We start from the raw sequence: 12160 nt of genomic DNA, 5'->3' as shown, positions 1-12160 counted from the left end.
GACACAAACCAGTGCCCAAGTGGGATGCTGGTGCTTGCAGGTGGAGGATTAGTTTGTTGGCTAATCCACACTGGCCCTAGATTGTCTTCATTTTTTAAAAAGATTTATTTATTTTTTATTAGAAAGTTAGATATACATAAAGGAGGAGAGACAGAAAGGGAGAGTCAGATATGCAGAGAGGAGGAGAGACAGAGAGGAAAATGTTCTGTCTGTTGATTTATTCCCCAAGCAGCCGCAGCGGCTAGAGCTGCGCTGATCCGAAGCCAGGAGCCAGGAGCCTCCTCCAGGTCTCACAAATGGGTGCAGGGTTTCAAGGCTTTGGGCCATTCTTGATTGCTTTACCCAGGCCACAAGCAGGGAGCTGGATGGGAAACGGGGCCATAGGGATTAGAACTTGCACCCATATGGGATCCTGGCGCGTGTAAGGCAAGGACTTTGGCCGCTAGGCTACCATGCTGGATCCCGTAGATAGTCTTCTGAACTCCAATTTTATTTCACTGTCTGCTGAAGTAATTCGCTGAGGTGTGAATTTTACCTGTTATTGCATACAAGGAACCTGTATCCCAGCAGGGCTAGTGGCTTGTCCATGGAGATGGTGGGCCCAGGTTTTATGTTCAGAGGTTTCTGACTCTGGAAATGTCTCCAAAGCTCTTACACCTTCTGTGTCTCTTTAAATAAAGTGGAAAGAGGCCCTGGGTACAGCTGCTCCCCAGCCACTGTGCCCAGAAAGGCGTCCACAGCCCAGGGTCCCTCTAGCCCTCTGTGTGCTTTCTGATGTCGGTAATGACTATAGTGACTGCGGAAGGGCTTTGAGTGCTTACCTTTCATTGTTATCTTGTGCTAAGAATCATTCATTCATGTAAATACTCTAGAAGGCCATGGGTGCCATCCCATCCGCTTTGCAGGGGGGTGGGGAACCCAGGCTTTGGAAGGGTCCTTGGCGATCCTCCTCGTCCACAGTGTAGGGGGTGGAGGAGCCAGGTAGGACAGGTGTGCAGTACTTCTCTCCCATCCACATCCCACATCTGCTGCTTCTGTTTCCCAGCTGCGGCCTGTGAGAAGTACATGTCCAAGCTGAGGACCACTGTGGCCGCCCAGTCTCGCTTCCTCAGCACTTACGATGGAGCGGAGAACCTTTGCCTGGAGGATATATACACAGAGAACACCCTGGAGGTGAGGACGGAGGTGGGCACGACTGGATGCCTGCACAACAGCCCAGCTGCCCTGGGCCTGGAGGAGCTCTTCAGCCCGCACAGCCACCTGAATGAAGATGCGGACACGGTGCTTGTGGTGGGTGAGGCAGGCAGTGGTAAGAGCACGCTGCTGCAGCAGCTGCACCTGCTGTGGGCCACAGGGCGGGACTTCCAGGAGTTTCTCTTTGTTTTCCCGTTTAGCTGCCGGCAGCTACAGTGTGTGGCCAGACCGCTGTCTGTAAGGACGCTGCTCTTTGAACACTGCTGCTGGCCTGATATGGGTCAGCAGGACATCTTCCAGTTCCTCCTGGACCACCCTGACCGGGTCCTGTTGACCTTTGATGGCTTTGATGAATTCAGGTTCAGGTTCACGGACCGGGAACGTCACTGTTCTCCCACAGACCCCACATCCATCCAGACTCTGCTCTTCAACCTGCTGCAAGGCAACCTGCTGAAGAATGCCCGCAAGGTACTGACCAGCCGTCCGGATGCGGTGTCGGCGTTCCTGCGAAAGTACGTTCGCACCGAGTTCAACCTCAAGGGCTTCTCGGAAGAGGGCATCGAACTGTACCTGAGGAAGTGCCACCGTGAGCCCGGAGTGGCAGATCGCCTCATCCACTTGCTCCAAACGACTTCAGCCCTGCACGGCTTGTGCCACCTTCCTGTCTTCTCGTGGATGGTGTCCAAATGCCACCAGGAACTGTTGCTGCGGGATGGGGGCTCCCCAAAGACCACCACAGATATGTACCTCCTAATCCTGCAACATTTCCTGCTGCATGCCTCCCTGCCGGACTCGGCCTCCCAGGGCCTGGGCCCCAGCCTGCTTCAAAGCAGACTCCCCACCCTCCTGCACCTCGGCCGCCTGGCTCTCTGGGGCCTGGGCATGTGCTGCTATGTATTCTCAGCCCAACAGCTCCAGGCAGCGCAGGTCAACCCCGAGGACATCTCTCTTGGCTTCCTGGTGCAAGCCCAAAGTGTTGTGCCAGGAAGTACGGCACCCCTGGAGTTCCTGCACATCACCTTCCAGTGCTTTCTTGCCGCGTTCTACTTGGTGCTCAGTGTTGACGTGCCTTCGGACTCGCTCAGATACCTCTTCCACTGTGGCAGGCCTGGCAGCTCACCACTGGCCAGGCTGCTGCCCAGGCTGTGTGTCCAAGGCTCAGAGCCCAGGGAAAGCACCGTGGCAGCTTTGCTGCAGAAGGCCGAGCCGCACAACCTTCAAATCACAGCCACCTTCCTGGCTGGTCTGCTTTCCCGGGAGCACCGGGGCCTGCTGGCTGAGTGTCAGGCATCCGAGAAGGCCTTGATGCGGCGCCAGGCCTGTGCCCGCTGGTGTCTGGCCCGCAGCCTCCACAAGCACTTCCAGTCCATCCCACCCGCCGTGCCAGGAGAGGCTAAGAGCATGCATGCCATGCCCGGCTTCATCTGGCTCATCCGGAGCCTCTATGAGATGCAGGAGGAGCGACTGGCCCGGGAGGCCGTGCGTGGCCTGAACGTTGAGCACCTCAAGCTGACATTTTGCAATGTGGGCCCCACTGAATGTGCTGCGTTGGCCTTCGTGCTCCGGCACCTCCGGCGACCTGTGGCTTTGCAGCTGGATTACAACTCGGTGGGCGACATCGGTGTGGAACAGCTGCTGCCATGCCTCAGTGCCTGCAAGGCCCTCTAGTGAGCATTGCTGGGTGTGGCTGGCCCGGCAGGGTGGGGCCTTCCTGGGTGTGGGACTACTGAGCTGGGATCCAGAGAGGCAGGCTAGGCCCAGTTCTGGGGCACTACCAGGTCTCTCCCTGTCGCGGCGGTCCTGTTCGAAGTGCTTCAGCATGTCGTGATTTTGTTGGGGGACAAAAAAAAGGAATTAGAAGATCAGTGTATTTTTGCCATGTAACATTTTTGAAACCCATGCACAGATTTTTTTCATGATAGGCATTTTACTTGAATTTGTTTTCTCTCCTCATTATGCATGGATTTCAATTTTTTTTGCATCAAAGTAAACTCATCTTTCCATTTTGAACCGAAATAGACTCATCTTTCCATTTCATGTTCCCACACATGTTTTTCGAGGCACCAATCACCCTCCCTAATTGAAAACCCTGTGCTATCCTTTCTAGAATGACTTTCTCTCACCTCCTGCACCTCCCTGGACTGAAAACAGGGATGGGATTGTCGCTGTTATCTGTGCTGTGAGCCTCAGAGACCTGAAGCAGCTCAGGTCACATCGGAAATGATCATGCTGGGCTTCACAAAGTACCAGGAAGACACTTGCAGATGTCCTGCTTTGTGCGAATCAGCCATTCGCTGATGTCCTTCGTGTACACACTTTCATGTAATATGTGCCCGTATTTGGAGCTGCCCCAAGTCAGAGATGACTTTGGACCCCATTAGAGGTTTTTAAAATCCCAGCGAGGTGGGAATTCCAGGGAGATGAAAAGTTGGAGCAATTTCTGTCCAGGGAGGACAGGCGTCCAAGTAGGATTTTGGTAGTACCTGTGCTCGCCTTTGGTGCCCTGCCTGAGAACCAGTTTTGCCCTGGGGAACATCTGTCCTGTTGAGCTCTGGGCCCTCCCTCCACATCCTGGGGTCGGAGAGGATCCCCAGTTCCCATCTGCATGGAATGGGGGAGATCCTGCTCTTGATTAAGAACCTGTGAGAAAGCAGAAGTTGAAGATTAAAGTGAAAAATCTATTCACAGCTTCCTAGGACGTGGAGGTTACCCCCAGGTGACCTTCAGGGACCCCAGGCAAGGAGAAGCCTGTCCTTGAATACACAGGGAGGGAACACCTGCTCTCTGCAAAGCAGCAAGCTATTTTCCCCCATGAAACAAACACATGCATTTGTGCTAGAACCTGGGCCAAGGCTCGTTAGCCCGGACAGAGTCATTATGGCTGTATGTGTCAAATGTAATGCTTAACATTGATGGGAGCCCTTCTGGAGGTTCCTGGGCAGCGAAATGAAAACATGAGTCCTCTTGGGTGTAAAAGCTTTTGGAAATCCATGCATTTGAGGTGGCCTTCAAAAACTTCATTGAAAATGCTTGTAAGAAGAAGAAAAAAACTATGCATGCATATCTGTTATTTTTTCTTTTTTTGCACAGTATGAACTTTCCATTCCATTTCTGTGAGTACCCTTTAGTTAGTATACATAAAATATGGATATCACATTCAACTAGTGTAGAATGTGAGTATAGCTGTCGGGATCTTAGAGGAAACAGATGCCATACTTGAACTGGGCAATTCGAGGAGAGTTTAGTAAAGGGGCTGTGGACCAAAGCATGAGGGAGAACAAAGAGGAGAAGGAAGGAGACTGGGGTCTTGACGGCTGGGGAGTGGGTCGGGGCAGAGGAGCAGCGGGGGCCGGGGGAGCACTCGATGGCTGAGTAGAAGGGAGCTGGAGAGGCCCGCTGAGGTCCAGCCACCTGCAGTGGTGGGATCCAGCCCCCTCTCTGCCCTGACTCTTGCCTCCTGTGGCTGTCCTCACTGGCTGAATCCATCCGGGAGGAAAGGGCGGTTGCCTGTTGATGCAGCCCAGCCCCGCTGGGATCCAGAGCAGGGATCTGCCTGGGAAAAGGAAGGCAGCTAGTGCGATCCTCAACTTCCCCAGGAGAAAGACTCATGATATTTTGATTGGGAGATTTGCAGTCCCATCTTTTGGAGTTATTTTTTTAAAATAGATTTATATATTTATTTTGCTTGTAAGGCATATTTACAGGGAGGAGAGATAAAGGGTCCAGTGCACTAGCCTAGTGGCTGAAGTCCTCGTCTTGCACATGCCAGGATCCCATATTGGCACCTGTTTGTGTCCCAGCGGCCACGCTTCCCATCCAGTTCCCTGCTTGTGGCCTGGGAAAGCAGTTGAGGACAGCCCAGAGTCTAGGGACCCTGCACTCATGTGGGAGACCCGGAAAGAAGTTCCTGGTTCCTGGCTTTGGATTAGCTCAGCTCTGGCCATTGAGGCCACTTGGGGAATGAACCAGAGGATGACCATCTTTCTCTCTGTCTCTCCTTCTGTCAATCTGACTTTCCAATAAAAGTAAATTAAAAAAATTAAAAAATGGAGCAGCTGGGATGTGGATTGGCACCATATGGGGTGCTGGCGCTGTAGGTGAAGGATCAGCCTGCTCTGCCACCATGCTGGCCCCAGGAGATAGAAATGACTCATAGTCTATAAAGGTTCCCAAAGGGGTCCTTGGACCTCAAGGAGCTGGACGGTCCTCAACAGGATTGCAGTGTTTTGCTAGGACTGTTTCTAAAGAACCGACTCAGTGTGTGTGCCATGCAGGGACCACAACATGATAATTCAATACATGCGTGCAGTCCAGAGTGACTGTATCAGGGGTCATTAGCATTTGCCTCTCCTCCAAACACTCACCGTGTCTTTGTATCAGGGGCCTTTTCTTGGGTGTTTTGAGATATCAAGTGTTATTACCCTGCGGTGTTACAGGACACCAGAACCAGCAGAATTCTCAAGTGGATGACTCCTCCTTTGACAATGTTTGCCTGATGCCTGTGGGTGCAGAAGGTCTAGGCAGAGGCTATGGGTCTGCATCTGTTGTGAGGGAAGTTAACAGCTAGCCTGGTTCTAACTTACCATACTCGGACTATAGCGTGTAAAGGTACTTGCTGCAATACAGATCCCTGTCTGCCCCTGCTCCAGTAAGTCCCATTAGGGAGGTCTGGGGTGGGGGCGCCCGGAATCTGTGTTTATATTGCACATCCTTAGTGACTCTGGCATAAGTGGCCTAGAGTTCACGCTGTGAGGAGCTCCCTGTCCGTGGGAAGCCAGCTTGGTTTTTCAACTTGGTCCTTGACCAAATTCTGCTCTATACCATGGGCGCAGTAAAATTTGCCATCCTTGTGAGGGAAGGGAGAAAGCTGTGAAGTTGCCGCATGGACATTTCCTAGGTGTATGTATGAGAAGGGGGCAGAGAGATGGGGGTGGGGAGGGAGAAGAAGGAAGGCAGGGGGACTGGCTCTTCTCCCGTGGCACCACGCTCCATCTCTTCCACTTGAAGTGTTTCCATGCCAACTGAAACCCTCAGCCTTGAAGAAACCCCACATACAAAGTCCCCTATGTGGGTTTGTGGGAATCTCAGCTCTGTGACTCTAGGATAACGGCTTTCAAAGTTTTCTGATTGTGACTCACAGTAAGACACACACACACACACACACACACACACACACAGTACCAGCATGTAAAATAGAAACAAAAGCTTTACAAAAATGACTTTCCCTTGTTAACTCATGCATTCTGCTCTCTCCTTTTTCCATCTTAAATATGCTGCTTGGGGCCTTCAGGATTGGTTTCGTGTCCACGAACAGGCCACATAACATGCATGCTGACAGTCACTGTTCAAGACCTCAGCAAGTCGTGGTTAGGGGTGGCAGCTGGAGTCAGGCCATCTGAGTTCAAGTCATTTCTGTGCTGTGCAACCTTGGCGACGCCCCTTCCTTTGTCTTGCCACCGTTCCTTGCTCTCAGACATAAGGATCACCCCTTTGCTGTGAGGAAGCAAAGACACCCCTGGTAGCAGACACTGAGAGCAGTGCCAGGCACATAAAATGCTCCTAGTATGTTGTTGATGATGAGTACAGGGGAGTTTGAGCTGTGCCAGGTACTCACAGGGCTGGGTGTGCCAGGCTGGGTGAAGTTGGCAATCCTGCAAGTTCCAATCTGGATCAAAACTGCCAGCTGGGGAACTCCAGAGCCTGAACTGTTAACCATTTGTGCAGGGTCTCCCCAGTTTGCCTGAGTATAAAGAAGCACATTGAAGCATGCAAATCCCTAGGCCCTGTCCTGGTCATACAGAATGGCCAGCTTTGGGGGAGGGACCTGGGTCAAGGACTAAGTTGCGAAATCAAGCTGGCTTGATTTTTTGATATTTTAAGGCAGCTTCTGGGTGATCTTGTGATCTGGTGAGTTTGGGAAATCCTGGCTCAAGGGGAGGGTCCCAGGGGGCTTGCTTGGTGGGGTCTGGCCAGGCCTGAACTGTCTTTGGTTTGGATGGAGGACTGGTTAGCAGGGCCTCGTTCACCACAGCCTGGTTACTGTAGTACAGCTGGTCTCTCCTCTGCTCACCTGGCAGGTTATTTGTCTAGTTCCAGCTGTACCTTCCCTGTACATCAGCTTCTTTGCACCTTGAACCCTTTTATATACCTGCTGTGAAGGCCAGTTTCCTTCACAGAGATGAAAGTTATGCCTGAAGGGAGATCTGTGACTTCCCAAGGATCCCAGGGATCTTCTTTTTAAGATTGATTGATTAATATTGGAAAATCAGATACACAGAGAAGAGGAGAGACAGAGAGGAAGATCTTCTGTTTGTTAATTAACTTCCCAAGCAGCCTCAATGGCCAGAGCTGAACTGATCCAAAGGCAGGAGACAGGAGGCTCTTCTGGATCTCCCACACAGGTGTAGGCTCCCAAGGCTTTGGGCCATCCTTGAGTGCTTTCCCAGGCCACAAGCAGGGAGCTGGATGGGAAGTGGGGCCCCCGGGATTAGAACTGTCACCCATATGGGATCCTGGCACATGTATGGTGAGGACTTCAGCAGTTAGGCTGCCGTGCTGGGCCCCCCAGGGCTCTTTTGTAAGGGCTCTGGTCCCTACCTCCTGAGTTATCCCCCAACTGTCACACACCTAGGCCAGGTCAGCTCCTAGGCCAGGAAGGGCAGGGAAGTCCCTGTTCTGGGGTGTTCTATATATGTGGTATTTCCTGTAGGCACAGATGCTAGCACTTTTGAGAGTGAGTTAAAGTCACTTTGGGGGTGGATTTTGTGTATTTTTTCCCCTCTTTTGTCAACTTCGTTTTCCAATGTACTTATTTTTTTCTTCCTTAGCCTGCGCGATAACAATATCTCAGACCGAGGCATTTGCAAGCTTGTGGAACATGCTCTCCACTGTGAGCAGTTACAGAAGTTGGCGTAAGTCAGGATGGGCTGTGGGCATTGCGCCTGGGTTCCCCAGCCTCACCCTGAGCTGCATTGTCCCTAGCCACTGGGGGGTGAGCCCTCGGCAGGGACCATGTTGTTGTGTGACTTGGAGGTGGCTGGGTGAGCCCTGACCCTGAACAGCTGGCCCTGGGTTCGGGTACTCACTGATCTCTGCCCCATGTCTCTTCTCTTGCAACTTTACAGTCTGTTCAACAACAAATTGACTGATGGCTGTGCCCACTCCATGGCCCAACTCCTTGCATGCAAACAGAACTTCCTGGCGTTGAGGTGAGCCTGGGGTTGCCCATTTGCTAGAAGCTATTTTCTTGCAGCATAGCTGAATCAGTTGAATCTGGTCTGGGCTGGTACCTGGCCCACTCTGGGCTCATGAGCACCTGACTGAAGAGCAGGTCTCCTGTGAGTTGCTCAGGTGCCATAACCACCCCGTGCAGGTTGCACTATTTCTTTTGTGGACCTCCTGCCTTTTGCCTTGTAGCCCTCAAGGTGAAGATGGACTCCTGGATCCTTTGTCCTTCTCTGGGTCTGAACATTACGAGCCCTGAGGTCCCTGACATGTTGAGCAGGTCCTGCTTGGGGGAGATCTTGGTAGCTGGGATACTCCTGAAGGTGCCTCACTTGCTGAGAGGGTGTAGGGTTTGCACTCCCAACCAGGAGGGCTTCCTTCCTGCTGGCCTCAGCTGGAGTCTCCTACTGCACACGGTGGAATGGCCCCTCCAGCTGCTCCCTGATGGCTTTGGCTTCTTGTTCTCTTCCCCTCCACATCCCCACCAGCCCCGACCCCAGACAGCCTGACTCCTGAGATTTTTGAGGCTGTAAGTGAAAACATTGCTTCCATCTGTTTTTTACACTTGCTGGGCTGGGTCTGGGGGTCCGGCACTTGCCGTTTTCGAATGGTTGATCATATAGCTCACTCTCATCAAAGGCTGTCAAGGTCATAATTTTACAGGTGATTCTATTCTGCCACCTTCACCTGCATGGTTATACCAGGGATGGCTTATTCCCTTCCAGGGAGAGCTGTGGCAGAGTATTGGATTCAGGGTCTGGCATGTGGGTAGCAGTAAAGTCGTCACCGGGACGCCTGCAACCCATATTTAAGACCCAGCTTCTGCACTTCTGCTTCAGCTTCCTGTTGCTGAGCATACAGGGAGGCAGCCAATCAGAGCCCAAGCACCTAGGTCCCTGCCACTTATGTGAGAGACCCTGCCTAGGGTCCTGGGCTTCTGGTTTGGGCCTGGCCCATCCCTAGTTGTGGTGGACATTTGAGGAGTAAACTAGTGGATGCTGTCTCTGGGCCGGATTATAACTCTTCTCCCATCTTCTCCCATATTTTTAGGGGAGAGTCTTGTTTTCTTGTTATTGTTTTTTTTTTTTTTTTTTTTAAAGATTTATTCATTTTATTACAGCCAGATATATACAGAGGAGAGACAGAGAGGAAGATCTTCCGTCCGATGATTCACTCCCCAAGTGAGCCGCAACGGGCCGATGCGCGCCGATCCGAAGCCGGGAACCTGGAACCTCTTCCGGGTCTCCCACACGGGTGCAGTGTCCCAATGCATTGGGCCGTCCTCAACTGCTTTCCCAGGCCACAAGCAGGGAGCTGGATGGGAAGTGGAGCTGCCGGGATTAGAACCGGCGCCCATATGGGATCCCGGGGCTTTCAAGGCGAGGACTTTAGCCGCTAGGCCACACCGCCGGGCCCTTGTTATTGTTTTAATTTGAGAGGCAGCTCCGGTGTTCTGATTCATTCCCTAAATGCCTGCGGTACCCAGGGCTGGGCTGGGACCAAAACTGCACCGTAGGAAACCGAGCTGGTCTCCCATATGGATGGCAGGGACCAACTGCTTGAGGAATATTGACTGTCCCAGCGAAGTTGCCATGGGAGCTGGAGTTGGAACTTTAACTCAGGTGCTCTGATGGGGAATGTGGGCATCCTGACTAGAGTCTGAACCACGAAGCCAAATGCCCTCCCCAGATTGCCCAAGGTTTGATTCCAGAATCCCTGAGCTTAGAATTCTCATTAGCATTGCAATCTGATGTTAGCCTCACATCTGGGCGCTTCCATCGGCCCCTCTGTGAAGATGGATGACAGTCAGAGCCCCCCCCCCCCCTCATGGCTTGATGACTGAGTTACTGTACATACAGAGCTGGCACTGTTTTGCAAGAGCTTTATATAGCAAGCTCGGGGACTGTGAGATCCTGGGCGAATTATGTAAGCTCTCAGCTTGCTCAGCCTTCTGTTAGTCCAGTCCTCCAGGAAGGAATTAGATGTGCCACAAATGTACGAGAGGACTTCAGAAAGTATGTGGAAAATGGAATTTAAGATGAGCTTATTTTGGTGCTGAAAAGTTGGAAATCCTTGCATTTTTTTCCCTCACACAATCTTACCTTTTCTATGTTCTCTTTGAAGACCCCCTCCTACTGGGGAAAGTGCTTGTCTGGGGCAAAGGAAAAGGAGGATGCCGGGGGGCTGACCCTGAGAGAAGCAGAAAGGAGCAAAGGAAGGCTGGGGGAAGCACCTTGTTCAGCCAGCAGGGTAGTCACATCTCATGTGTCTATCATTGGCCTGACAGCAGCAGGCATGTGACGTGAGATTTCAGAGTATAACAGCCAGGGTGCCTGGTCACCCATGGGGAGCTGAGCTACACCTGTTCTTGAAGGAGATGAGTAGACCTGTCCTGTGGGATTTGCAGGAGGCAGGCAGACTTGAAGCTCTTTAAAAAGGGGAAAAGGAGGTGTTGGTTTTCTAGGGAGGCTCAGCTGTGGGTGAGAGCCTGGAGATTCGCTGTGGTGGCTGGGTTTGGATGCTGCCCCACCCTTCCTCACTGGGACTTTCCCAGGCTCTTTTGTGCCTAGCCACTTCCCTGTGGCCCGCCCTCCCTTCCTCCCTTCCTCCCTTGCACAGCATCCCTTCCTCTGGGTGTCAGCAGACAGTCTCAGCGGGATCCTCTTCCCCAGCATCCTGGGCCTGCCCTGGCTCTTTAACAGGGCAGATCCAGGAAAGCTGCGGGGCGTCACATGGTACCTAGATCCAGGATGGCTGAAACCACAGCAGCAGGTGTAACAGCAAGTTCCCATTTGCTCCTTGTTGCCCCAGAACCCCAGGGAAACTACCTACAAGCCAGACCTTCTCACTGCTTTGCATATCAGGCCCCACAACTCTTTCTCTGCTAGAGGCGCCCCCCCCACGAAAAAAGGGGGGTCAAAGTGCCATTGGGTGTGCTTAACTGAACTGCTGCACACATGATGAGACTGCTGAGTCCTGGTGAGATGGGAGTCTCCTTGCCCAGGACACCACCAAGCTGGGGCCCCTTCTGTGTCTTCCGCTCCAGGCTTGGGAACAACCACATCACCGCCGAAGGAGCCCAGGTGCTGGCCCAGGGGCTCCGGGGCAACGGTTCCCTGCAGTTCCTAGGGTAGGTTGGATTTCTTCCCCACCCCCGCCACCGTCCCCATAGGAGGAGTGGGGTTTGGGGGGAGTGGGTCCTAGAAAGGATTTAGGGGCAGGAGTGGAATGCTTCAGTCAGGCCCAAAGGCAGCCCAGGCCCCAATGGGGGATAAGTCAGAGAGAGAAAGTGTGAGCTGCCTTTAGCTACTTCTGCACTTGCATCCTCATTTCTTAATAGGAAGTTGAGGATGCCAGAGCTGGGGGAGGGCAGTGCCACGAGCTGGGGAACTCAAAGCCCCTCTGGTATTTGAGGGTGCTTAGGGGTGTGCCTTGGTCGCGCATGAAACCACTCCATGTGTCTGAACAACAGCACTACCTGGCTCCACCCCAGATTAATGTGATGAAAGTAGCTCTATACAAGGCCCAGGGGCCAGTGATGGAAAATAGCTCTGCCAGGGTGTGGCTGGGGAAGGGTAAGAGTGGACCCAGGATGGCAGGGCTGTTCCAGGGTCCCCTTGCGTTCCTGCTGCTGGAGTGCCATGCTCAGGCTGAGGCAGGAGGAGGCGGGGTGTCCCACAGCCCACAGGGCCACAAACAGGGCTTCCCCTGTCAGCCTCCCTAGGTTACACTCCAGCCACCG

At 52.8% G+C, this 12160-nt stretch overlaps 1 protein-coding gene across 3 annotated transcripts in view; it reads left to right on the top strand.

The window, feature by feature from the left end:
• The window catches only part of NOD2 (nucleotide binding oligomerization domain containing 2), a 39541-nt gene that overhangs the window by 18052 nt on the left and 9329 nt on the right, over positions 1-12160 (top strand). For all 3 annotated transcript variants that reach the window (XM_058673992.1, XM_058673991.1, XM_058673993.1), the window contains exons 4-7: positions 1046-2861; positions 8022-8105; positions 8319-8402; positions 11465-11548. In XM_058673992.1, the coding sequence (XP_058529975.1) occupies positions 1046-2861; positions 8022-8105; positions 8319-8402; positions 11465-11548 (2068 nt within the window). The remainder of the gene's footprint in view (positions 1-1045; positions 2862-8021; positions 8106-8318; positions 8403-11464; positions 11549-12160) is intronic.

This window comes from Ochotona princeps, chromosome 16 (assembly GCF_030435755.1).
Source record: "Ochotona princeps isolate mOchPri1 chromosome 16, mOchPri1.hap1, whole genome shotgun sequence".
Lineage (NCBI taxonomy): Eukaryota > Metazoa > Chordata > Mammalia > Lagomorpha > Ochotonidae > Ochotona > Ochotona princeps.
Note: the sequence above shows the minus strand (reverse complement) of the source record. Positions and strands in the feature narration are given on the sequence as shown.